Consider the following 25,572-nt stretch of genomic DNA (forward strand, 5'->3'; position numbering starts at 1 on the left):
GAGGAGCCCTGTGAAAGTGGAAAAACTGCAAATATAATAATTATAATAATATTTATTTATTTACAAATATGTTAGGACCCCCCCCAAAAAAACATCCCACCAAGAGCACCACCCGAAACTTTCTTTTGCAACCTTGCAAAATGTGGTCTCCGCCACATTTGCTTCCACTTTTAATCTGATGTTAGCAGCCTCCGCTGCAGAGGATCCACTATCTCTTCCTCCCATCCAGACGAAAGCAACGCTGTACTTCCCCCATTTTGCCAGGCTTCGCATCTTCCCTATTTCCAAAGTCCACTTTGAACCTGACGTTTGTAGCCACCGCCATGAAGGGGAAGGTACAGTGAAAAGCCATGGGAAATCGCCTCTGAATAAATCTTGCCAAGAAAACCCTAGGACAGGTTCACTATACTGGGTGACCTAGTGGTCTGAGCATTTGATTCCAACTCTGGGAGACCAGGGTTCGAATCCCTGCTCAGCCCTGGAAATCCACCGCATGACTTTGGGGCATGCCACTTTCTGCCAGCCTCTGACGAAAGCAATGGCAAACCTCCTCTGAATAAATCTTGAGATCCCGCACGGTGCCATGGCTTCAGAGTTGGACTAGAGTTTGAGGAGATCAGGGTTCAGATCCCCGACTCAGCCATAGAAACCCACTGGGTGACATTGAGCAAGTCATATACTCTCAGTCTCAAAGAAAGTCAATGGCAAACCCTCCCTAGACAAATCCTGCCAAGAAAACCCTGTGAGAGGGTCGCTGTCCGTCGGAAAGGACTCGAAGGCACCCAGCAACAAACATCTGGAGTCTGGCGTAATGTGGATTTATGGAAGTGTGGAGGCCACTCCAGCTGGGAATTGAACCAGGCTACTCAACTGTTTACATTCCTCCAGACTCCTCCCGTCTCTTTGCTTTGCGTGACCTAAGCACTGACGCATTGCACGCACATGAACTTGGGAAAGTTCCTTCCTATTGCACATTGCTTTGGGGGAATAAAGGGAAAGGATGTTTTCTGTCGGGAGTGAGGCAGCTGACACCAACAAGGAAGGATTTCTGCCTGCATCGCTTTCCTCCAAGTCTCAGCCCCATTTTTCCAGCCTCTTTTGCTTTCTCAGGAGCCCAATGTCTCACTCCAGAAGTCTCTGCTGCTGGTGTCCTCCTGTTTCCCAGCCCAGGTAATACTCGCCTCTCCTTGGAAATATTGGCACATGTATACATGTATAGGAATCTCTGTATATATGGGCAAAGGTGTGTCTCCGTTTTGCAAGGGGATGAGGTTCTTTTAGGGTCAAGAGCAAGAAGGTTTATGGCCAACCTGGACGGCAAGGAAAAGGCAGCTGGACAGTCTCACATTCTCCATTTAGCATTACTAGTTAAAATTAATTTCTAATGCAGGGATGCTCAAACTTTGATCTTCCAGCTGTGTTGTACTTCAGTTCCCGGAAGCCCCCTCCAGCATAGCCACCAGTGATGGATTCTGGGAGCTGAAGTCCAAACAGCCTGGAGACCCATTCGTTCTGATGCATTACTTCTGAGGTCTGCCTCTTACGGCATTTTTCTCTTGCATTTGGTTGATGCTCCAGATGATGGTGGATCTTGAAATGCAAAGGAGCTGCTCAGGTCTTTGGTCCATTTCCTGGTGAAGGACATGGCAAAGTGACCCCTGGTCTTGGTTCTGTCCTTCATCTACTCTTCTGTGTTTTTCCTCCAGCTGGATACGATTTCTGTTGAGGAAGAAGGTGACCATCAAAGACCTTCCCGAAGATGTCCTTCTAGAGGTCCTGTCCCTGGTCCCAAGGAAGGACCTGATCCTCAACTGCCGGCTGGTTTGCTCACATTGGCGAGATCTGGTGGACCTCCCCTTTCTTTGGAAACGGAAATGCCAACGGATGGGCTTCTATCCAGAGACATCGGATAACACCTTCCAAGATTGGAGGACCTTCTGCTTTCATAATTGCAAGAGGAACTTAGTCAAGAACCCTTGCGGAGAAGGTTAGTCCCTGCTCTCCTAAGAGGAAAGAGCTAAACATCTCCCAGACTTCAGTGTGACCGAGTGGCAGACGGAAGCTGCCACATCAATGGATGTGGCAAGTCAGTGGCACGTTTTGGATAGCTTTCAAAGAGCTCTCCGACATACTAAACCTATTTAGGAATAAGGTTCGGAACCCTGGATAGTTTATTTCAGTGGTTGCATTTTCAGTGGTTGCTCATAGAAAACAGGCGACAAGGGTTTGTTCCAGCCTGAACAAACCCTTGTTGCCTGTTTTCTATGAGCAACCACTGCTCCGTTCGGTGTCTCCCGCTGTTGCTGTTTTTCATTGATCGATCGATTGATTTCTATGTATCTCTTTGGCTCTTCCTCAGCAGGCTTGGAGTCCTGGCAAATGAATGGGAACAAATGGGACACTGATGAGCAGATCGTGCCGTACGACAGCTCCCGTTTCTATGAACTTTGCAGATTCATCCCTCGTCCTCCCCAAGATGTCCAGAAATGCTTTATCTTCACCTGTCCAGCAGGCTGCTATTCAGAGTTGAGAATTCAGTTATATTTCCCCCCATTCCCTATGGGGATTTGCATGAAAATATGGGCCAGAATCCTGATTGTGAATCTACGGTTACACATTTGCAATTGCTACATATTCACAATACCTATGTTGCCCCTAGTTTATGGGTTGCATAGGAACTTAACAGTAAGCAGCTGCTGCAATCGATAGGGGTCTGTTGCCCTATTGATTCGGAAGTGCGGCATTCCCACACTCCTCGCGTAAGCCATGCACACCGCATGCAAACAATGAGGATTTGCAATGGGGTCCTTTCTCTGTATCTCCTGATGGAGATCCTCCAGAAGCAGCATGAACATAAAATTGCAGTGCTGTGCCACTGACTCTTTTCATTTGTAACCCAGGAGTGGTACCAAGAAGCAGCACATCAATTTAATGGAGGAGGGCTACTCAAATCAGCTGATGGACGAAACCAAGCCCAAGATCATCGTGAAAGACTGGTGAGTACTAGTGAAAGATGAACTGGTTATAATGGTGGTGGGATAGGGGAAGGTTTTGTTATGGGGAATAGGGCAGTCACCATACGGTGACGTTTCGGATCACACCCCAGGGATTTCCACATCTGCGTGGGAATCTGAACTCGAGTCTCCAGGAGTCCCAAGACTCAAACCACTTCACCACGCTGCCTCTCCTCTTCTTGGCCCTATATCTTCAGAAGAGGTTTCCAATGGTCTTCCTTGGAGGATGAGAGAGTGTGACCTGCCCAAGGTCTTCCAGGGCTGAACCGGGATTCGAACCTGGATCTCCTGGATTCTTATAGTCCAACACTTGAACCGCAACACCACACTGGTTCTTCTATTGCGATCCCTTGGTCACCACCCAAAGGTCCCTTCCTCTCCACTGAGCCGAGGACGATGAGACCCAAATGTGCCGATCCCTGCTTAATGCTGCCTTCTGGTTGTTTAAATAATGGGATGCAATTTTACGGTCATAAGGGAATTTTAAGTGTTGTGTCAGTGGGAGGGATAATGGGACTATTTTATATTGTTGTTTTTGTACGCATATTTGTATGCTGCCTCAGTCCAGACGGAGAGGCGGGATAGAAATCAATGACTATTATTATTATTGTATTCTTTTTCTCGCTTGGTCCTCAAAATAGGCAATATCCCGACTGGAGGTCCCATTGCAAGCTGCATGTAAAACTGCTGTCTGCTACCTTCGACATCCTTCAAGAACGCTATCTAGAAGGCAGAGAGCATAACTGGTGGAATGAGGTAAAGGCAACCTAGCGGCAAAACACAATTCATCCTAGTAAGGATTTGTTTGCATGGATTATGTATTCCAGATTCCCCCCGGACTCACTGTCTCCTGTTTACACGATGCAGGGCACAAAACCCCAAATCGGGGACGTAGGACCCTATGATCCTCTTTGCACATTTTGGACGGGTGCTAGAAATCTCTAAGCAAACTGCAGATCTGAGAATCCAGAGAGGATAAAGTGGCATGAAACTGCTTTAACTGCATGAATTTTATTACTGCTGTAAGACGCCTCCATCCCACGGAGAGGAGGGATAGTGCAGATATACCCCAGGTATATCTTTCGACGCAGGAGCGTTGCCATCACCTTTAAAACAGTTTTGAAAGTTGTCCAAACCTTTTTGGAAAGTGCCTCCTTCTTTGCAGGCCTTTAAGGCAGAGGCTGGATGGCCGTCTGTCTTGGATGCTTTGATGGAGAGTTCCTGCATGGCAGAAGAATGGGGTTGGACTGGATGGCCTTTTGGGGGGGGTCTCTTCCAACTTTACCATTCTGTGGCCTGGGACAGACGATCCAAAAGCCGCGTGCCGCCACCGATAGTACGGTTCAGGATCACGCAGTAACCGCATGCTCCTGAACCCTAGCCTGTAACGCCAGCGGCATCATGGCGGTGTCCTGTCCTGGACAGAAGTCGCTGCAGGTTGCTTACAACACCAATGCGCCAATGGCGCATTCATGGCGCCTTAAAAAGAACCCGGGCCACCAGCCACCGGATCCAAACTTTCCACTGTGCAGGAAATGCAGAATAACAGGAACCGAAACTGGTCCACTTTCCTGCGATGCATGCAACCGCTGCATCAAAATCTCACAATTGGATGCTCTCTCTTCTCCTCCTCCTTCTCTCTCACCTTCAGGTCTCACACACCTTTGAGTACTACCCTCCCGGGGTCCGTCACATTGAGCTGGAACATGAAATCTATACTCGGACCTATGTGAAAATCACCGATAGCAGCGTCACGATCGACCCGGAGGAGAGGAGAAGATCCCAAGAGGACCTCTTTGTCACGACGTTCATGAGGCCTGATTTCCCCATTTTCGCTCCCTGCTGCCGTTCTTGGGAGAACGAGGCTTTTCCCCATAGTTCACAAGCCAGCTGCGTCCATTCGTCCCAAATACCGCATCTTCTCGACTATAAGTCGACCTCGTGTATAAGTCGAGGGCAAGTTTTGGGGCCAAAATGATGGATTTGGATATGACCCGTGGATACGTCGAGGGTGCAACTCAGGGTATAGTGTCTGCCGGGGTTTGGCTGCAGGATCCCCAAATCCGTGGATGCTCAAGTTCCATTAACTATAATGGCATTGCAAAAGGGTGTCCCTTATATAAAAGTGCAAAACCAAGGCTTGCCTATGGGAATTGGTTATGTTTTCAAAGTATTTTCAAGCCCTCGATGCTTGAATCCGTGGATAAGAAAAAAACCATGGATAAGGAGGACTGACTGTGTATACAGGATTCACTGTTTTTATTGCTTGCAATAAAAGTTGTTTCTTTTTAAATTCAATCGTAATGTTTGTCTTACTTGGTCACTTCTTTCCTTTTTTAAATGCAATTGCAACTTTGGCTTTGGCTGCATTTCTGTTTGCAATGCAGCTGCCTTTGCCAACCCAAGAAAATACCTTCCCTCCTCCTCCAAAGAAAGTAAAACAGAATAAGAAATGAAGGACCCGGAATTGCTCCTTGCAAAGCATGGGGTTGTGTCACTCTGCTTTTAGCTCTATGTTTCCTGCTTGCATTTGCATCTCATTTGCATTTCCCCGGTGCAACACCCAGGGAATTTCCTCCTCCACGCAATCTGCCGGCTGGCTTTGCATTGCTTTAATCCCAGGCTCCCTCTTTGCCTTGGCTTTCCAAAGGTATCCCCCCAAAAAGCAAGGGCTTGCAAAAGAAGGGTGGGGCAGTTTGCACGTGAGAATGCAAGACACACGTGTCTTCTCTCTTCCACAGCCCTTTTAAATTCTCCCCTCTGAGAGCAAGGGTCCCCTTTCCATTGGCTGTTTGCTGAGTGGACGACAAGGCCCATCATCCCCAAGGGCTGGGTGGGTGGGGAGGATGGGAGTTGTAGTCCCCATCATTCAGGAAGGGGTCTGTGTGTGTTTCTGCATGGGAGGAGCCTCATTGGGAGCCCCATTAATCAATGCTGCAATTGACACACAAAGCTGGAATATATATATATACACACACACACACACACACATATATATAATGTATATTATGTATATGTATATGTTTGTATATGTGTGTGTATGCATATATATGTATGAAGTATATGTATATATATGTGTGTATGTATATGATATATGTATAAATATGTATGATGTATATATGTATATATGTAATGTATATTATGTAAATGTGTATGTATGTATGATATATATGTGTGTGTATACATATATGTGCATATATATGCATGTATATATGTATGATGTATATGTGTATATATGTATATGTATGTATATGATAGATACATATGAATGGTGTATATGTGTGTGTCTATATATATATATATATATATGTTTGTATGGTCTATATATATGTATATGTATGTGTGTGTGTACTGTATGTATATATGTATGTATGGTGTGTGTGTGTGTGTGTGTGTGTGTGTGTGTATACATATGTATGTATGTATTTAGTTGTTGTGTGCCTTCAAGTCATTTCCAGTTTAGGGCGATTCTATCATGGGGCTTTCTTGACCAGTTTCTTCAGATGGAGTTTGCCATTGCCTTCCTCTGAGGCTGAGAGAGTGTGACTTGCCTAAGGTCACCCAATGGGTTTGCATGGCTGAGCCAGGATTCGAACTGTGGTCTATTTCCTTCTGGGCATGGAAAGTCCATTTAGCTACAAGTACTCCAAAAGTTGGAGATGAGGGTTCGAATCCCAGCTCAGCCATGGAAACCCACTGTACGTACAAGAAAACTGCATGATGGGTTTGACGCCGGGACAGAAACGACGACAAACGCAATTACTTTCTCGCTCGTCTTTCTTTCCGCCCAAACTTCCGCAGCCGCCCGAGGCCTTTTCCGGAGCGAGATGGCGCACATCGCGGTCTTGCCGGAAGACATCTTGATCGAGGTCCTGGTCCGAGTCCCCGCCAGGGAGTTGGTCCGCAACTGCCGCCTGGTTTGCTCGCTTTGGAGGGACCTCGTCGACCTCCCCAGTTTGTGGAAACGCAAGTGCCGGGCGGACGGGTACCATCCGAAAATGTCGGAGAAGATCCCACCGGATTGGAAGGTCCACTACTTCCTTTGCAGCCTGAAGCGGAACCTGATCAAGAACCCATGCGCTGAAGGTGCGTCGTCCCTTACCAAAATATATTATTAATTAATATTAATTATGATTATTATCATCCCTTCACTGTCTCTCCTTTCGTGTCCCTGCGCAGAAGGCTTTCGTTCCTGGGAGAAAGAATTAAGCGGTGGGGACGAGTGGAAGATCGAGGACCTCCCCGGATCCCACGGGCGCGAATTCCCTCATCCGCACGTCCGGAAATACTTCGTCACATCATACGGGTGAGGATCGTAGTCTTCCCGATGATACACAATAGACCCCCATATCCATAGGGACCAGTATCCACAGTATCACTTGCCCACTTGTGAAAAAATGCGTCCTCTCTGAGCATTTCATAGGTCCTCCGGCGCAGCTCTATGGTATGCTTCTGATGGAGGCTGACCTTAGAGTTGCGCAGGAGGACCTAGAAATGCTTAGAGTGGTGCTCTAGGTGTTTTCCAGGTCTTCCAGCGCAATTCTGTGGTATGCGTCTAATGGACGTTGGCCATAGAGTCATGCAGGAGGACCTAGAAATGCCTAGAGAGGCGTTCATTCATTTCAATCAGGGATGCTACTATCCATGGTTTCACGTTTCCAATGTAAGTCCGGGAATGTATCCGCAATGCTCTCAAAGAGGAGCAGAAGTGGCGTCACACCACTTCAGAGATCCAATACAGCGAGAGGCGGGATACAAACTATTATTATTATTATTATTATTATTATTATCTCCCATTTCAAGATTCAATCCATCAATCATTTAGTCATAGACCAAATATAAAACAAGGCGCATACAATTCATAAAATGCACACAAATACACAAATGCAACTCAACGCAGCTAAACTTCAGAAGCCACTCAAGACAGATACTATTTCTGTCGGAAGCCCTAAAATTAACGCTGAGAAAGGTAAAAATGTTTAAATGTTCATGGCTAAGACTATGGGAGGCTTTGGGGCTACCACCTTTGAGGCCTGTTGCAAGTGTGCATTAGCGGTTTTGCACTTCGGACTATGGTCCGTAACGTCTTGGATGTGTTCCTCAGGTCCTGCATCAAAAGCCAGCTCATCACCTTGAAAAGCGAAGGTTACTGGGACCAAGTGATGGATGAAGTGAAGCCAGATATTGTGGTGAAGGACTGGTAAGCCAGGAGGAAGGCGATGAAAGAAAGAAGGTCCAGTGGGTCCTCCGCGTTCGCTGGGGTTCGGGGCACAGGACCCCCATGAAAGTGTGGGGAGGGGGACGCAAATGGAAAACCACTTGAGAGAAAACCTCTCTAGGAATTTGTAGGTCCTCCAGCGCAACTCTGTGGTCAACATCTTCCAGAGACTGACCTCAGAATCATGCTAGAGGACCTTCAAATGCCTAGAGAAGTGTTCTTTCTGGAACTGTCTAGGTCCTCCTGCGCAACTCTATGGTCAAGTTCCAGCAGAATTGAGCTGGAGGACGTAAGGATTCCTCAAGAGAACATGTTAATCGAAGGGATTGTGTCTTCCTGCATGGAGGGGGGTTGGATTGGATGCCCCTTGAGGGTCCCTTCCGATTCTATGGTTCCACGATTCCAGGTACGCCGCTCGGTTTGACTGTGGCTGCCGCTACCAGCTCAGCGTGCGGCTCCTCTCGGCCGACTACATCGTCCTCCAAGAATTCCTCCCGGAAGACGTGATCATAGAGCAGTGGAGTGACGCAGAATGGCAAGAGGTACAGTAACGGGCGCATGGCTGGGTTGCCATGGGCAAGTCGCACTCTCTCAGCCTCAGAGGAAGCGAGCCAAACCTCCTCTGAACAAAACGATAGGGTTGCCGTAAGTCTGAAGCGACTTGCAAAATGTTTTCCGTGTCCTTTTCTCCCCTCCATCTCCAGGTTTCGTACACTTTCCACGACTACCCGGCTGGCGTGCGCCACATCCTCTTCCGCCACGGAGGCCAAGACACGCAGTTCTGGGCAGGCTGGTACGGCGTCCGCGTCACCAACACAAGCGTCACCCTCGGGCCGGAGGTGGCCGGGTGAAGAAGGGATGCTCCGCCACATTCGGTTTATTATACACATCTGTTTCTATCTATCTGTATAATACTTAGCCCCTTTTCCAACGCTTCTCTTGCGCAGTCTGTGGGCAAAACCTCCCTCGAATTTGCACACCGGTGGCAGCCAGAACAGATATCTATCGATGCTTCTTCAGGGTCGAGTCCCAGGATTTGTAGTTCTGCATTTAATTTAGCCTGCTCCGGGGCCACAGCAAACTGCAAATCCCAGGGATCCCACATCATGCAGCCATGTGGCAATTAAAGCTATGCCAAAAGTGCATTATTTCTGCGGTGCAGATTAGACCTCAGATGCAAAAGCGTGCGGATAGAGACCAAAGGAGAAATGGAAAAGTTGCGTTGGAAAGACAAGGTGGAGGATGGATTTGAGGATCCACTTAGTCCATAAATGTTTATTGATAGCCAAATAAAAATATCACAGTGGATACACAAGGACTATGCAAGGTTTTATCCCATGCAAGGTCCTGTTTGCAACAACCTCAGTCACCAATCACAAAACACTCGAGACACAACTAAAACAATGACGGATAAGTTCTTGAATCAAACCAAGTCTTATATAAGCAGCATTTTAAGGCTCAAATCCCCACACTAAAAAAAAGCACCATGTTCTAGAACCCAGTTTAAAAGCCAGGTCTAGAAACTTGATTTATGCCGCACATTGGCACACCCGACTTGTTGAAGGAGGTAGGAGTTTGTTCCTACAGGATTTTGCCTCCAGGATTGGAGGACTTGTACCATTTTGTATAAGAGCACTTTGCAAAAAACAAAACAACAACACAATCGCACACATGGAAAATTCCTTGGAAAGGTTTGAAAAACGGAGACCATCCGGTTCAGGTGCCTTTCTGAGCTCGCTCTTCTACATACAGCTGCATCTGAAACGGGAGAGAAAGAGAAATCATTATGTATTAAGCAACCCAAAAATCAAAGTTCTGGATTGGCAACTTAAATATAGATATATAGATATTGTTTGTTACAGTCACAGACCGGTAAAATTTGCACCAGAGACATCTAAATACGAGTAAAAAAGAATTGTCATTCTGAGCAACAAAAGACTCAGGGATTACAGCTCTATGTGTTGCATTTATCCTCTATCCAGAAACATGTGAATATACATTACAAATATACATAAAAGACAAATAAAACGGCATATTAAAACTAGTCAGAGCCGCAATGTTTTTAAGTGGTAAAAGTTACACAGGGATTACAGGTCTATGTATTGCATTTATCTTCTATCCGGCGCCGTTCATCTATTATTGCTGCAGCCCAAAATTTGGCAACCTTGTCCGTTGTATCAGAGTTAGTATCTAACAACATTGAGAAAATGTAAAAAGCTTTAAAGACTTAAATATAGAAGTCAAAGACATCCCTGTGTTGTCTGGAAAATCAATTTGCAAAGGGATCTTGTGGCACATAGTAATGTTTACTTATATTAATGCCCCGTTCACCAAAGGCTGGCACAAATCAAAAATGAACAATAAGATACAACCCTATAAAATTCTGGATTCTGGGACTTTGTGGCCCAAAATACGGTCCAACTTTGCCGCCTCGCAAGCTCCGAAGGACTCACCTTTAGAAGATCCGACGTCATGGTCTTCAGTGGGATCATGCGGGGATCGCGCATGTGAACGTCTTGTTCGTCTGCCAGGATCCAAGGGAAATCCTTCCGGGCAAAAAGAAGAGAGATTCATTTGGTTGTGCTTGGTCCGCACATGACTGGAGATGCCCTGACTCCCAACCGGAGGCAACCAAATGTGTGAACACTCTCCTGCAATGCGGAAAATATGGGCATCGTGGACAGTATGGGAAGACTTTATTTGTGATGCTCCAACTAGAAGGGGGACTATATCAGTCCATTTCGTAGACAGAGTTAATCACAGCGTTGGAAGGGACCCCAAGGGCCATCCAATCCAACCCTTGGCCTTGCAGGACTATACAACTAAAGCTTTATTGAAAGGTGGCCATCCAACCTCTGTTTAACCATCTCCAAAGGAGGAGACTCCGCCACTCTCTAAGGATGTCCACAACCCTTACTGTCAAAACATTATCTCTGATGTTTTAAGTAGAATCTCTTCATTTGTAATTTGGAGCCATTGGTTCATGTCCTAGAGTCCAGCGGTCCCCAAGCATTGGTCTTCCTCCAGGTGTTTTGGACTTCAGCTCCCAGAATCCCTGACCGTTGGCCAAGATGGAAGCAAAACCCAAAAACCTGGAGGAGCAAAGTTTGGGGATCACTGTGCAGAAGGTGTAGCAGAAGCTTTGGTAGACTTGGTCTACTTCTTCAGACGCACGAACCTCATGCACAAATAGCCATAGAAATGCACAACTTGTGGGTATGGTGACGAAGAGACAAGTTCAATTTTAACTATGAGCATTGAGGATGAATATGTTACGCATAAGAGGAATTGCTCTCAACAACCAAAGAGAGATCCCAGACTTTCCAAGACTTTGCGATCCTCCCATCTTTTACCTTGATCACTTGGATCTTCTCCATATTGCGAGTGGCAGCTTCTCGGGTGTGGACCAAAACGGTGAAAGTACAGCCTACGGAAAAAGGGGGGGATTACGTATATAGGCAACGGCTGTTAAAAACAATTGTTTGGTTCTTTGGTTTTTAACATGTTTAATATATATACTCGACCTCATCTATAAGTCGAGGACAGATTTTGGGGCCATAATTTGGATTTTTGATACGACCCATGGATACGTCAAGGGCAAAACTTAGGGGCACTTAATGAAGGATGTAAAGGACGAGGGTGAATGTCCATCTCAGTTGTCTTTTGCGAGACCAAATTAAAGAAATCCCAAAACAAGGCCTAAGCAAGAGAAGGGAGGAAACGTGGCCAGCCGTCCTACCTGGAGGGTTGTTGTCCAACACGGCGTCGCAGACGCTGATCTTCAAAATGAAGGCGCGCAAGAGTTGCTCCACGTGGTTGAGAAGGGAATCCGCACTAATAAAGGGAAGGAATTGAAGAAGCGGGTAAAGATCGCGAATGGAAACAAACCCAGTCTATAGATTCAACTATGGAGGACGTAGAGGTTCATAGAGGAAACACTTCTCAGTGCAATTGCATGGTTGACTATAGATGTTTACGGTGTTTTGGGTATATGTGGCCATGTTCTAGAAGAGTTTATTCCTGATGTTTCGCCTGCAGCTGCGGCTGGCATCTTCATCTGTGGCTGGCATTTCCCTGAAGATGCCAAAGCCATAGATGCTGCTGGCGCAACATCAGGAATAGACTCTTCTAGAACATGGCCACATATACCCAAAACACCATAAAAATGACAGATGCCGGCCATGAAAGCCTTCAATGTCACACTGACCATAGAGTTGCACTGGAGGACCTATAGCAGTGTTCTCTCCAGTATCTTTAGAAGTGCTTTGGCCAGTTTCCTCCTCTGAAACAGAGCCCTGGCACCTGATATTCCTTAGCGGTCTCCCATCCAAATACCGACCAAACCTACTGTGACCCTATTAAGTCTTATTTTTCTTGGACACAACCGATCACCGCCGGACAGGACATCCTACGATTCAGCATCTTGGTCCACGAAACCAACACCGATGTGCTGTGCGGCGAAATTGTGGCAAGGTTGCAAAAGCGGCAAAAGGGGAGAGAAGCTCACCTGATCGACAAAAGGGGCGGCTGCGTGATCTCGAACACAAACCTCTCCACCGGATGATGCTCTTTGTCCAGAATGACCACCACCACCTTTTCCACGTCATTCTGGAAAATAATAACAACAACAAGAGTTTCTGAACACCTCCTTTCAAAGACCTCGCGGGATCAATCAAACGCAACGCAACGCGTTAGCAAACCCTTTGAAACTTGCCTTCTCCAGCAGCGGTTTGATGCAATGGAGGGTGTCCTGGATGTACTGGTTCAACTCCGGGTGGCAAGACATCTGTCCAAAGAAGGGTCACAGTTTAGATTGACGTACGGATATGTCGTAACTTGGACTCGGGTTCAAAACACATTGTAGAAATAATCCAGTTTGAGATCTCTGGGTCAATACTAGGCAATCCTGGGAACTGCATTTTCTTATGGCACCCGATTGCTTAGGGTTGTTAAAGTGGTCTCAAACTGGATTATTTCTGCAGTTTGTTTTGGACCATTTCTGCACCAGTAACAACACTGCAGCTGGTGGTTTCAGCATTGGACTACGAAACGGGAAGAGCAGAGTTCGAATCCTGGTCAAACCATGATGTTGGGTGAGTCCCACTCTCTCAGCCTCAGAGGACAGCCGTGGCAAACACAGCATAGGTCCGCCTTGGGGCTGCCGACGGAGGCCCTCACCTGCACAGGTACGTTGTATTTCTTCCGCTTCTGGAAGATCCCCGTCGGGTAAACCTCCCGGACGTAAAGGATGAGATGGACGGCCACTTCCAAGAACTCCGAAAGCACATCTGCAACCACTGGAAACAAAGGAACGGGTGAGGACCCTCTTGTTTGGGGAGGCATGCTGCACTTGGCTTAATCTGGGATGGATTGGGAGGCTTAATCCCTAATCTGGGACCGTTTCTTATTAGGACCGTACCTTGGCCAAAGTTGAGGTCTTGCCGGGTCAAAGTGGTCATCTTTGCGGCAACCTCGAAAGAAAAGAGAATGAGTTATTGCCGGCGGAGGAGTATTCCTTCCCCGAAATCCAAAATATCCCCCCCAAATAATAATAGAGATAATAATAATAATAATAATACCTTTGTAACACTTGCTTTTGGATGTTTTGGTGCACATGTATATTTATTATTATTATTATTTTATTAAGCTTTATTTATACTCCCTTTTAGGAGAGGAAAATGCATGCAACAAAAGCCAAACAACACCCCCCCAACCTTGTGTTGTTGTTGTTTTGCAAAACATACAACAACAACAACACTTTTGCTGCCTTGGAGAGGACAAGGCATGCAAGAAAAGCCAAACCTCCCCCTTTCAACCCAGCTGTTGTTGTTGTTGTTGTTGTTGCCTTGCAAAGCACACAACAACACAATGCTGTTGTTGTTGTTTTCTTTTCCTTTTCGTTGGACTCTTTGGCCTTGCAAAGGGTGGGCCTTGCTTCAGGCTCAACGTAAGAGTCATTAAAAAAAACTAATTGAAATAATTAAAATTAAAACCAACTCCAGGGTTGCAGCAAAGCAAAGGCTAATAAAGCACAATATTGGTGCATTGCACAAAGCATAACAATGCCTGGCTAGGTTTTGCTGGGGAAGAGTGGGTCTTACTTCTGAGTAGACCTATTGAAGATCAGGGGCAAGGCTGCTCCTCTCTGTGGGTCGCCCTTCCCAGCCTTTCTTTCCAGGGGGTTTTCCAGGGACCTTTCAATGCAGCCCAGGCTTCCTGCCTTGCTTCCTGCAGCTCCAAGGCTCTCAAAGGCAGATGAGGCACAAAGCAGCAGCCGAGCAGAAGGAGGAGCAGCAGCAGCAGCCTTTGAAGCGCCCCGGGGTCCTAGCGCCCACACGCTTTCTGCTCAACAGCATCCCCTCTTCTCTGTTGGCTTCCTCTGAGGCTGAGAGAGTGTGACTTGTTTCAGCGATGTCACTAGGATGTGTGAGACACCACTGCTCCTCAAACAGCTATAATTTTAATTTTATTGTTTTAATTTTATTTTTATTTATATTTATTATTGTTGTTGTTATTAATAATTTTATTTAAATTACTTTTATTTTTATTATTAATTGTATTAAAATTATTTTATTTTATTATTATTATTTAAATTGTTATTATTATTTTATTAATTTTATTTAAATTATTTTATTTTTATATTATTATTATTTAAATGATTTTTATTTTATTATTATTATTTAAATGATTTTTATTTTATTATTTGTTATTATTATTAATTTTATTAAAATTATTTTCTTTTTATTATTATTTAAATTGTTATTATTATTTTATTGTTATTTAAATTATTTTATGTTTATGTTTATTTTTATTTAAATTATTTTTGATCAAATTATTTTTATTTTATTATTTTTATTATTATTTAAATTAGTTTATTATTATTTAAATTATTTTTATTAAATTATTTTTATTTTTATGTTTATTTTTATCTGTTACTATTATTAATTTTAGTTAATTATTTTATTTATTTTTATTTTTATGTTTATTTTATTCGTTATTATTAATTTTATTTAAATTGTAATTATTATTATTAATTTTATTTGAATTACATTTATTTTACTGTTTTTATTTATTGTTGTTGTTGTTATTATTATTATTATTATAAAATGCCAATAAAACACCAGTAAAATGGCGGGTAAAACACTGGTAAAATGCCAGTAAAATACCAGTAAAATGGCTCCCTTTCCGCCACCAGAGGGCGCCCCAGGATAAGGAATAATGGCGCTGGCGCCAAAGCCTGGTCAAAGCCTAGGGTATAATTGGGTCTCCTCAGAGGTAGGTCTCTCCTTCCTTCCTTCCTTCCTTCCTTCCTATCTCTTAGCCTTCTTTCCTTCTTCTTCCTTCCTTCCTCTTCCTATCTCTTATCTGCCCGCCCTTCCTTCCTTCCTTCCCTGGTTCCCTGGATCCTATTGTTGCCTCCCTTCCCTTGAGCATCCTTAGGGAGTTTCCCACAATGCACTGCCAGGGAGGGGGATGCAGAAGGATGGAGAGGCAGGGGATAAATGGAGGAGGGGGAAAGGGGTCACAAAGACACATCCCCCAAAAAACCTGAAGTGGGGGTTCAGAGAGGGGGGACCCTGAAGCCCCCCAGTCCTGCCCCATAACAACCCCAGCAATGGGAGAGACCTAGAGCACCCTCCTCTGGTCCTGGGTCCCAGTCCCTCTTTGTCTCCTTTGTCTGTCTATGGATTTCCCAGGCCCCTCCCTCTTCTTGCCTGGCCCTCCCCCTTGGTCTCCCCCCACTTTGGGGTATTTATTATTATTATTAAGAAAGGGGGGTCCCAGACCCCTCCCCTTCTGCCAAAGATGAGGCTTCCAGCCCAGGCTTTCCCCCAATCTGAGTGCTTCAAGTTTGCAGTCTTTCCTCTTCCAGCCCCAGAGAGCCCTTCTGGTTTTGGGGCAAGGAAAAGGGGGAGACAGAAAGAGCCTGGCCTGGCCTTTGGGGTTCTTGGAAGGAGAGCCAACAGGGTCGGTCTCCCATCCCTCTGCCATCCTCCTTCTCCTCTGCTGGACTTTGCAAAAAGTAGGTGAGTTCTGATGGGGCAGAAAAAGTGACCCATTTGGAGTCAGCAAAGGCTGCAAGTGGGTTTTGGGGGGCTGACTCTCCCCAAAAACAGAGATCAAGGCGTTTTAGGGATAAAAAGGATAGATATGATAGACAGAAATGAGAGAGAGAGAGAGAGAATAGATAGATAGGTAGGTTATAGATAGATAGATAGATAGATAGATAGATAGAGGTCCAAAGGGGGTCAGGGGGTTCCTTTGGGGTGCAAGGGTTTTCATTCTGCATTTGGGACCAAGAGATAAAGGAAGGGATTGCTATTGAGAGATATGGATCAAGGCAGAGATAAATAGGTAGATAGAGATGGATAGAGCGATGGGTAATTATTAGAGAGATAGGAAAATAGATCGTTATCAGGTGGATGGAGAGATAGGCAGAAAGAGAGAGAGCAAGAGATAGAGATAGATAAAAGGATAGATAGATATGGGTTTACAGATAAGGATGGATAGCTATGCTGTTATTGTGGTTATTACTGTTATTGTTCTGTATTTATACCCCACTTTCCCCCTATAGATAGATAGATAGATAGATAGACAGATAAGTATAGGCAGAACTGTCTACAGATATAAGATAGATAGATAGATAGATAGATAGATAGATAGATAGATAGATAGATAGATAGTGGGTGGAAATAAATAATAATAAGTAGTGGGTAGAAATAGATAATAGATATAGCTATTAAATAGAGAGAAAGAGAGAGAACTAGCTACAGATAAAATAGATAGATAGATAGATAGCTATAGATAGTATGTAGACATAGATAACTATATATGTAATAAATAGATATATTTACCACAATTCAATAAATAGTAATAGGTAAGCAGAGAGAAAGAGAGAGAACTAGCTATGATAGATAGATAGATAGATAGATAGATGATAGATAGATAGATAGATAGATAGATAGATAGCTATAGACAGTATGTAGACAGATATAACTATATATAATAAATAGATATACCTAGTTCAGTAAATAGTAATAGTCAGAAAAAAAAGAACTAGCTACAGATAAGATAGACCGATAGATAGATAGTAAACATAGATAACTATAGATAATCAATAGATATAGCTACAGCTATTCAATAAATATAGTCATAGGGAGACAGAGAGAGAACTAGCTACAGATAGGATTGAAGATAGACAGATAGACAGACAGTACATAGATATAGATAACTATAGATAATAAATTGATATAGCTTTTCAATAGATAGATAGATAGATAGATAGATAGAGGGGGAGAAAGAGAGCTGGAGGAGAACTAGCTACAGATAACGATAGATAGATAGATAGATAGATAGCCAGCTATAGATAGTTAGATAGATAGATAGATAGATAGATAGATAGATAGATAGATAGTAGGCAGACAGAGATCACTACAAATAGATAAGCTACAGCTATCAGATAACTAGATAGATAGTCATAGATAGATATAGATAACTATAGACAGCTAATGGTCGCTGCTGGTTTTAAATGTTAATTTTTTATATTGTACTTGTAATACAATAAAAATTTGACTGAATAAATAATACCTCTAGGCAGCTGCATAGAGAAAGACATGAACAAATGATAATGGTTAGCGAGAGAGAGAGAGACAGACAGACAGACAGACAGAGGGGTATTGCCTTGCTTTATAAAGCCTCAGGTACCAACTTGCGGATTTTGCTAGACATTTATTTCTCGCGGCCGGAGGCATTGTCTCTTTGTCCGTCTACGATCCGCATCTCCATCCATCTCCAAATAGCAGGCGATGCGCTCTCTGCACGGCACATGAAATGGCATGGTCCAAGCCAATGCGCTGTGCAAACAGGATTAGAAAGGGGTTTTGCCGAAACAAGCGCAGACTTGGAAGTCGGAGGCGTAAAAGTCCCGGGGATAGATCCAATGTTGGACTGATTGGCTGATGGATGGATGGATTGCAATGAGTTTTCTTTACTGGTAGGGAATCGGGAACCTTTTTATTATTCCTGGTGAAATTAATTTGGCATCAATGCACCTCTCTCTCTTTCATTTTACAGTCGATCAATCACAAGGTCAAGAAGGCAAAGATCAATAGGTCAGGCCCCAAACGGCAGCGGTTCCCCATTGTACAAGTGTTGGGAAAGCGCCTAGTAGTAGTAGTGGTAGTAGTAGTAGTAATAATAATAAAATTAATCATAATTGTTGAACAGAAGCAATGGAAGGAAAGAGGCTGAGAGAGACGCTAAGAAGAGTGATACAAGATGAAGGGGGGAAAGAGAGATTGCATTATAGGTTAAATGACACACTCAAGGAAAGCATGGCTGCCAAGACTTTGCAAGTCAGGTCTTGCAAAGTCGGGTCTTGGAAAGTCAGGTCTTTCAAACTCAGGTCTTTCAAACTCAGGTCTTGCAAATTCAGGCCTTGGAAAGTCAGGTCTTGGGACATCAAGTCTTTCAAAGTCAGGCTTTGCAAAGTCAGGTCTTGGAAAGTCAGGTTTTGCAAAGTCAGGTCTTGCAAACTCAGGCCTTGCAAAGTCAAGTCTTTCAAAGTCAGTCTTGCAAAGTCAGGTCTTGCAAACTCAGGCCTTGCAAAGTCAGGTCTTGGAAAGTCAAGTTTTTCAAAGTCAGGCCTTGCAAACTCGGGGCAGCTGTGGCTTCCTTGAGTGAACCAATCCCCCTGTAATGCAATCTCCCTTTGTTTTTTGCCCATAGACCTGGGTTTGCAAGACCTGATGGTGGTCTCCCCATAAGCCAAAGCCAACTGTGATGGTGGATAACAACTTTTCCCAAGCTGGGTTTGGATTGTACAATGCCCATATCTCCGATTCAGAAGAACAATCGTGAATAGCTGGGTGGCAAAAGGAAAGGAAAAGATCTAGGATTGGGGGTGTCTTGGTGAGCGGTTTGCAAAGAAAGGGATGCCAAGGCTGGCACCGAAAACGGGTCGGACCCAGGAGGCACCGGCTTCACAAAAACCGATCTGAATGTGCAGGAAATCATCCGGAAGATAATAGCAAAGAAGAAGGGGAAGAAAGGGCTTTGGAGAATGGGTCCTTAGGGGGTGTCTTTTCTCTCCCTTAGGAAGCTTCTCAGCGCATTGTATGCGCCAGAGGCCTTCCTCGGCGGGTAGTGCCGACCCGACGAAGCATGTCCGTCTCTCTCGCTTTCGGGTTTCTCTCCCAGGCCCCGGCGTCGCCTGGTATCCTGGCCTTCAGGGAAAGGGGGAAAAGCAGATGGAGACAGGCCCAGCGGGGTACGGAGAGCTCATTTCAGGCAACACAATGCTCTTCCCCCGTTTCCAACTCCTTCGCCGCATGGCGGCTGGCGTGCACAGCTTGGCCGGTGCCATGCGCTTCCGAGAGGCTCATACATCATCCTCGCGCCCCTGCCAGGTCCCATTCAGGGGTCCGTTTTTGGCACCGATGGGATGGGGATTCATTGACCAGGGATGGACACCTCGGACATGCGCGGGAGGAGGGAATGGCGGCCGGGACCGATGTTCGCGCATGTGGTGGAAGACACTTTTTCAGGAAGAAATCTTTTTAGGGACATAATTTTGGCCCTAGAAAGCGATCTCCATCCTTTAGCCTAAGTCCTAAGCGATACAACCCAGACATGAGTTTTGAACGAGGCGCACGGCGTTTCCTAAAAGTTTTCCTGGAAGGTTGGCGCAGAGGGAGGCGAAATTTTAAGCCACCTGCAAAGCTTGGAAAGTTGGCCATCTGCTCTGGCTTCTCTTTTTCCCTTCCTGGCATTCTTTCATTGAAAGCGAACCAGCTGCGAATGGGTCGGAGAATAGGCCTAGATGCCATCCTGGCTTGGCATTTCGAAAACAGACCCACAAAACAGCTTGGCACAACAGCTGGCGTGCGGTGACAGGGGCCCTCTCTTTTGGCTGGTCTCCTATCAGAGGAACGTTCCTCGCCAAATGATTGATTACCTTCATTTCCATATGAAAACCCCTTTGCGCACATATTCCTTGGATATATCCGAAACCAAACTCAGCATGGAAAGTTATGCATTATGGATGAGGTTGCCAAATCCAGCCCCAAAGAGTCCTGGAAGACGCCTTGCGACGTCACCAAAAGCAAACCCCAACCATGCCACAAAGATGGCATTACTTCTTTTTTAATTTTTAAATCATATTGATTAAGGTTCTGTTACAGAGAAGATAAATCGGTAAAATAAATACAGTGGGTCCTTGGCATCCGCCTGGCTTTGGTTCCAGGACCCTCCATGGATAACAAAACTCACAGATGCTCAAGTCCCATTAAAGACAATGGCACATCAAAATGGTGTCCCTTATCTAAAATGGAAAAATCAAGGTTTACACTATTATTAGGAATATTTTCAAGCTGCGGATGGTGGACTCTATGGATAAAAAATATTGCTAGATAAGGAGGGCTGACTGTACAACTGACATTTACGTTCTGCTGTGTGCATCAGTTCATATATCAATATTATTATAGTCAGCCTTCCATATCCATATTTTTTTTATCCATGGATTCAAGCATCCGCAGCTTGCAAAGATTTACGTAAATATGGAAATTCCAAAAAGCAAACCTTTATTGTGCCATACGATATAAGGGACGCCATTGTATTGAATGGGACTTCCATGGATTTTGGTATCCATGGATGGTCCTGGAACCAAACCCCGGCGGATACCAAGGGCCTGCTGTATATTCCAAAAAAGCAAAAGGCAAAGCATTTGATATAAGAGATACCATTTTGCTATGCTATTGGATTTCACAGGACTTGAGCATCTATCTGTATTTGTATTTAATGGGACTTGAGCATCCATGGATTTTTCTATTCGTGGGGGGGGGGAACTAAACCCCAGTGGATACCAAGGACCCACCGTATTATCATTCTGCTTCCATTACAGGTGACCCTCGGCATCTGGAAACATGGCTTGCATTTCCATCTCCTTCTCCTCCATCATGGTATTCTGCATCCTGACTATCAGCCTTGCAAATGCTTTGGACTCTGGTCCGGCCATGGTTTCCAGCCTCCCCGAAGTAGCCAACACTTTCCCGAGCCGGGATGCTTGGACGCCACAGCTGCGAGCCACAACGCACCGCCGCCAGCACGGCTCCCGCAAGCACAACAGGCTCCGTCCAGACCCCAGGCCCCGGGGACTTCCCGAAAAGGCTGCCCCACGGCTCTTGAGTTGGCCTGCCTTGGGCCAAGAGCTGGGGTTGTGGGAGCAGCCGGCTGGCCTCCGGCAAAAAGAGGTCTTCCTGGGCTTTGGATTCCCATACCCTGAGCAGGAGAATCATGCGCCAGGATCGGAGAGGGGGAAGAAACAGAACCGGGAGCACCGGCGGCACGGCCGAAGAGACAGATTGAGGCAGCACCAAGGTAGGGCGGCTGGGTGGCATTGCGGTGTTGCGGTTTTGAGGTCTGCAAAGCAGAGCTCAGTTCCGTACTATGGTGTTATGGCCTGCAAAGTCATATTCACTTCTGTTATTTTAAACTCTTTTGAATTTTAATCTTCTTATGTTCTCGCCACTGGTAGTAAGAACATCGGACCCGGGTCCGAGTGCACTGTACAAGAAGCCAGAAAACTTGGAAGAGCGGCTGCAGAACCTCCACTTAGAAGGGTCTTCCGGGGGCTCAGTTCCAACTTCCCTGCTTGGGTCGACCCCAAAACCATCGACGGAGGAGCCTCTTCATCTCCAAGCTACCTCCCCTCGACCTCGGGCATGGCTCAGGCCAGACGGAGACGTGATGCCCACCCTGGACATGACCCTCTTCGACTGGACCGATTACGAAGACCTCCGGCCGGAGATGTGGTCATTGGTCCGGAAGAAAGGTGGTGGCCTGCCTCGAGGGTGTGATCACCTCTATAGAAAAGGGAGTTCTAGTTCACCAATAGAGTAGGGGTTTTGCATGCCAAAGGAAAAGGAGGCGGTGAAGTCAAAAGGACTGGCACCATTTAGCTAAAGGTGGATAGGTGCAATGTCCGGCCTGGAACGTTTTCCCATACCAACCAGGGATGATGGGACCTGCAATTCTACATATATGGAGAATAAGTTGAAGAGGGGTAAACAGGCAGGCAAAGGAGCAACACCAAATCCCATTTTGAAACATTATTTGTGTCTGTCGTTCTCATTTCTAGATAAACGGCGCAGTAAACAGAGCGGCAACGAAACTGCGCCGGTTGAAGGGGAGCCCTGCGATCATCACCTCGATTGCCTCCCAGGCGGGTATTGGGTTTTTTGAGCACTAGAAACAAGCCAAAGGGCACAAAAAAACCCCCATTTATAGATTATGGCTATGAATCTATATCGTGGTCTGCACTGTGTAACTTTACACACACTTAACGTAAGACTCAGGCAGGCTCATAAAGGGAATGTGGGGCTGTGTCTACACAGACACGCAGGAATAATGTAGTCTCACATCTCTTTAACCACTATGGCCCAATGCTATGGACTCCTGGGGTTTGTAGCTTTATGAGATGCTTAGCTTTCTGTCACAGTGCTCTGGTGCCACAACAAATGGCAAATCCCAGGATGCCATAAGATGGAGCCATGACATGGACGGATGCGTTTCTTAACCGCTTCTTCCTTGCACTAACAGGCTGCTGTTGCGACTTGCGCGAACATCTTTGCAAACCCCACAACCGAGGCCTTAACAATAAATGCTATGACGACTGCATGTGCACAGAAGGTGAGAGCTGGCCTTGCTCCCGTGTGGGAAAGGGGAAGCCATACAGATGAAAACATTTTGGCAAATCCATATCGTGCATTTCTCCAGAGATTCCCCATTTTGCAGAATCAGTTTCAGACCCCAAACTCTGACATTTTCATATATATAATTTCCTATTAATAGAAAAAAACAATCACATTCTGCCAAGTTATCCCAAAATATCCTCGGTCACAGTTTACTTTTCTCCTGGACTCTCGAGATTCCTCTCTCTTTTGCTTTTAGGCTTGCGCTGCTACGCCAAATTCCACCGCAACCGGAGGGTGATCCGACGGAAAGGCCGCTGCGTAGAGCCCGAATCCGCTGACGGAGACCAAGGATCCTTTATTAACGTTTAGAAGGGTCCCCTTTAGGTGCCTTTTGTTTTTTCTTTTGGTCCAGAAGTGGACCAAGCATTAATTTATAAGTAGGATCTGAAAAGGCGGAAGACTCACCAAAGGACTGGGATGCTGCAAACTGAGCTGGGACTTTGCAACGTTTCTGCAGAACCGCCATCATAAATGAACTTTATATCTTCTTTAAATGGACTTAAGTTTGAATTCTGGACATTCCCTGATTCATTTCGGATGGTTCCCTTGATGCTTTCTGTTTTAGAGATAGGATCCCTTGATAATATTTTTGCTGTATGATCCTTTTCTAGATGCTTTATAGAGTCCATTATTCCAGCTGGATGCTTGACATTGTATTACTGCAGTAAACACATGCCATTTATGGGTTAATAAGTTGTTCTATTGTTGTTAAGTAAGTATTCCCAAGGACCTAACTTTCCTGGTTAGTCTTGTCTTTTATTATTTGGCAAAAGGAGCGATATTTTTGGACCCAAATGGCAGGGGTAATTTTTGGCCGTATGCCCCTAAATAAAGATAACCCATTGCAAAATGGCAGCATGACCAATTTCTGAAGGCATTCAATATGATTTTGCATTGCTGCACCCTGAAGAATCGGAGACAGCTCCATCAACTTGTTCGCATTTTCCTGCCTGTTTGCAGCAGCTAACTCATTTGGCGAGCTCCTTCCATTTCCATTCATTTATCATTCTTTTAGCAGATTTGAGATATAGGGATGGAGGGTATTTTCTCGACGGAGAGGAACAGGACGTTCCGGGTAAATGAAAAAACGGACCCACTCCTGTTCCTCCTTTTAGTAACAATGCCGTTTTTGTGCTTGCATGTTCCAATTTGGATGAGCTGTAAATAAAGAGATAGTTATCCTTCGCACAAAAAGCTCCTCGGCATCTTCTTTGTTTCCGATCCACATCTGGTTCACACTTGCGAGAAATCGATTTATCCAAAAAGGCGCATCAAAAAGATGCAGGTTAAACGGGTCTAGCGCATGGGGTGCTCTCTCCGAATCGCTGTTCAAGTGCAAACCATTTAAACCGGGTTCAAACCGATTTGCAATCCGGTTTAAAAGGCAGTGGGAACGAGGCCAGAGACTGGCAAATACCTCTCCAAGGTTTCAAAGGAAAGTGTCCTCTGACTTTCGGCACGCAAAGCACTCTCCCATTGAGCTATGCTTTCCCCCTAAATATAAAGTCAAGTTTCCAGTCCTCTTGGTTGCAAATAAAGGGCATAGGCAAATAAATGCCTTTAGTCCATCTCTCATAAATGTGTATATTGACCAGTGGTGACCCTCCAAAGTTTTGGCCAAGGCTCTGTTCGGCGTGCAAAGCGCAGACTCTGCATCTGAACTAGGCCTTTCCTATTGCAAAAAAGCACTCCTTCTCTTGCTGGGAAAAACGCAACAACCACCAAATATCCTTCCCTTTTTGTAACTTTTGTTGCTTACTTCCTCCGTCGCGGATGTCGTTCTCATGGCCGCTGAAACGGCAAGGCCGTTGGCATCGCGTAATCGGACCCGGGAAGGAGACATCCTCGGGCACAAGGAGATTAAAATAGCTACATTGCACAATTTGGGTTGGAACCAAGGAGAGAGGTTTGCTAAGAAACTGGCCTGTTTTAAAAGTAAAAGGGAAGTCCGTCCTAGAGATAAAATGACTCTGTCACTTTTGCTTTCTCCCTTAATAAATAATTTAAACATTAAGCTTTCTTCAAATTCAGATCTGTGCCTCTTTTAGTCAAACTGCTTTATTTTTGCAGCAGTTATTTCTGCAGCACTGCTGAAATACCCAATTGGACACCACTTTTACTTGGCCGTCTCCCCCTCCAAGGGCTATCCAGGACTGGTCCTGCTTAGCTTCCAAGATCAGACAGGGCCTGGGGCCTTGTGGATGTACCTCCAAGTCATCTGTCATGATTTTCATACTTTCATATGTAATTCCATAAGGTTTCCTTAAGCCAGGAATCTTTAGAGGTGGTTCCTGCCTCTGAAACAGAGCCTGGCCTCACTTGTTGGTCTCCCTCACAAGGACCATCCAGGACCAACCCTGCTTAGCTTCCAAGACCAGACAGGATCTGGTACCTGTGTGTGTGTGTGTGTGTAGGCCCTATCCTATATATACTGTCTGTGCCTTCAAATCACCTGTCAACTTATGGAGACCCTATGAATATTTAACAGTTATTTTCTAAAACCAGGGATCTTTTAAAGGAGGCTTTGCAAGTTCTCAAAAAAGCATCCCCTCCAGTCGGTCTCCCCTCCAAGGGCCATCCAGGGCCG

General features: G+C 45.2%; 3 protein-coding genes across 10 annotated transcripts; 2 read left to right on the forward strand and 1 right to left on the reverse strand.

Annotated features, from left to right (window-relative positions):
* The first annotated feature begins 36 nt into the window (after nucleotides 1–36).
* On the forward strand, nucleotides 37–9,323 carry LOC149307636 (uncharacterized). Its single transcript, XM_089536790.1, has 12 exons — nucleotides 37–1,170; nucleotides 1,707–1,987; nucleotides 2,360–2,525; nucleotides 2,901–2,996; nucleotides 3,656–3,770; nucleotides 4,666–4,989; nucleotides 5,665–5,716; nucleotides 6,816–7,100; nucleotides 7,194–7,320; nucleotides 8,119–8,214; nucleotides 8,639–8,774; nucleotides 8,937–9,323. The coding sequence occupies exons 1-12, from the start codon at nucleotides 1,001–1,003 to the stop codon at nucleotides 9,081–9,083; spliced, it is 1,995 nt and encodes a 664-aa protein (XP_089392916.1). The 5' UTR covers nucleotides 37–1,000; the 3' UTR covers nucleotides 9,084–9,323.
* Nucleotides 9,324–9,903: 580 nt separating this feature from the next.
* Nucleotides 9,904–24,827, reverse strand: MAD2L2 (mitotic arrest deficient 2 like 2). 7 transcript variants are annotated; one of them, XM_089534134.1, is made up of 9 exons: nucleotides 24,745–24,827; nucleotides 13,652–13,691; nucleotides 13,411–13,529; nucleotides 12,947–13,018; nucleotides 12,740–12,840; nucleotides 11,972–12,066; nucleotides 11,586–11,659; nucleotides 10,686–10,778; nucleotides 9,904–9,990 (listed from the first exon to the last, which is right to left on the reverse strand). In XM_089534134.1, exons 1-9 carry the CDS (start codon nucleotides 24,769–24,771, stop codon nucleotides 9,949–9,951), a joined length of 663 nt encoding a protein of 220 aa, XP_089390260.1. In that variant the 5' UTR covers nucleotides 24,772–24,827; the 3' UTR covers nucleotides 9,904–9,948. The 7 variants fall into 7 exon arrangements, with proteins under 7 accessions (XP_089390260.1, XP_089390259.1, XP_089390265.1 ...); XM_089534133.1 differs by having other exon boundaries at nucleotides 13,652–13,703; nucleotides 24,745–24,821; XM_089534139.1 differs by lacking the exon at nucleotides 24,745–24,827 and adding an exon at nucleotides 23,139–23,156.
* On the forward strand, nucleotides 15,435–24,149 carry DRAXIN (dorsal inhibitory axon guidance protein). 2 transcript variants are annotated; one of them, XM_089534129.1, is made up of 6 exons: nucleotides 15,435–15,507; nucleotides 21,134–21,609; nucleotides 21,767–22,063; nucleotides 22,370–22,453; nucleotides 22,831–22,920; nucleotides 23,182–24,149. In XM_089534129.1, the coding sequence occupies exons 2-6, from the start codon at nucleotides 21,156–21,158 to the stop codon at nucleotides 23,292–23,294; spliced, it is 1,038 nt and encodes a 345-aa protein (XP_089390255.1). In that variant the 5' UTR covers nucleotides 15,435–15,507; nucleotides 21,134–21,155; the 3' UTR covers nucleotides 23,295–24,149. The 2 variants fall into 2 exon arrangements, with proteins under 2 accessions (XP_089390255.1, XP_089390256.1); XM_089534130.1 differs by lacking the exon at nucleotides 15,435–15,507 and adding an exon at nucleotides 16,237–16,259.
* Nucleotides 24,828–25,572: the final 745 nt, after the last annotated feature.

The sequence above is a fragment of the Sceloporus occidentalis genome, unplaced genomic scaffold (genome assembly GCF_023333645.1).
Source record: "Sceloporus occidentalis isolate IW3139 unplaced genomic scaffold, rSceOcc1.0.p SCAF_8, whole genome shotgun sequence".
In the NCBI taxonomy this organism is placed as follows: Eukaryota; Metazoa; Chordata; class Lepidosauria; order Squamata; family Phrynosomatidae; genus Sceloporus; species Sceloporus occidentalis.

Coding starts and splice junctions, on each gene's coding strand:
- MAD2L2 (XM_089534133.1), bottom strand. CDS start 24,771: ATGAGAACGACATCCGCGACGGAGGAA. Junction 13,704..24,744: donor CGACATCCGCGACGGAGGAA/GTAAGCAACAAA, acceptor TTTTCTTTCGAG/GTTGCCGCAAAGATGACCAC. Junction 13,530..13,651: donor AGACCTCAACTTTGGCCAAG/GTACGGTCCTAA, acceptor CTTTGTTTCCAG/TGGTTGCAGATGTGCTTTCG.
- DRAXIN (XM_089534129.1), top strand. CDS start 21,156: ATGGCTTGCATTTCCATCTCCTTCTCCTCCATCATGGTATTCTGCATC. Junction 22,064..22,369: donor GTCATTGGTCCGGAAGAAAG/GTGGTGGCCTGC, acceptor TCTCATTTCTAG/ATAAACGGCGCAGTAAACAG. Junction 22,921..23,181: donor CGACTGCATGTGCACAGAAG/GTGAGAGCTGGC, acceptor TTTTGCTTTTAG/GCTTGCGCTGCTACGCCAAA.
- LOC149307636 (XM_089536790.1), top strand. CDS start 1,001: ATGTTTTCTGTCGGGAGTGAGGCAGCTGACACCAACAAGGAAGGATTT. Junction 1,988..2,359: donor CAAGAACCCTTGCGGAGAAG/GTTAGTCCCTGC, acceptor GCTCTTCCTCAG/CAGGCTTGGAGTCCTGGCAA. Junction 7,321..8,118: donor TACTTCGTCACATCATACGG/GTGAGGATCGTA, acceptor TGTGTTCCTCAG/GTCCTGCATCAAAAGCCAGC.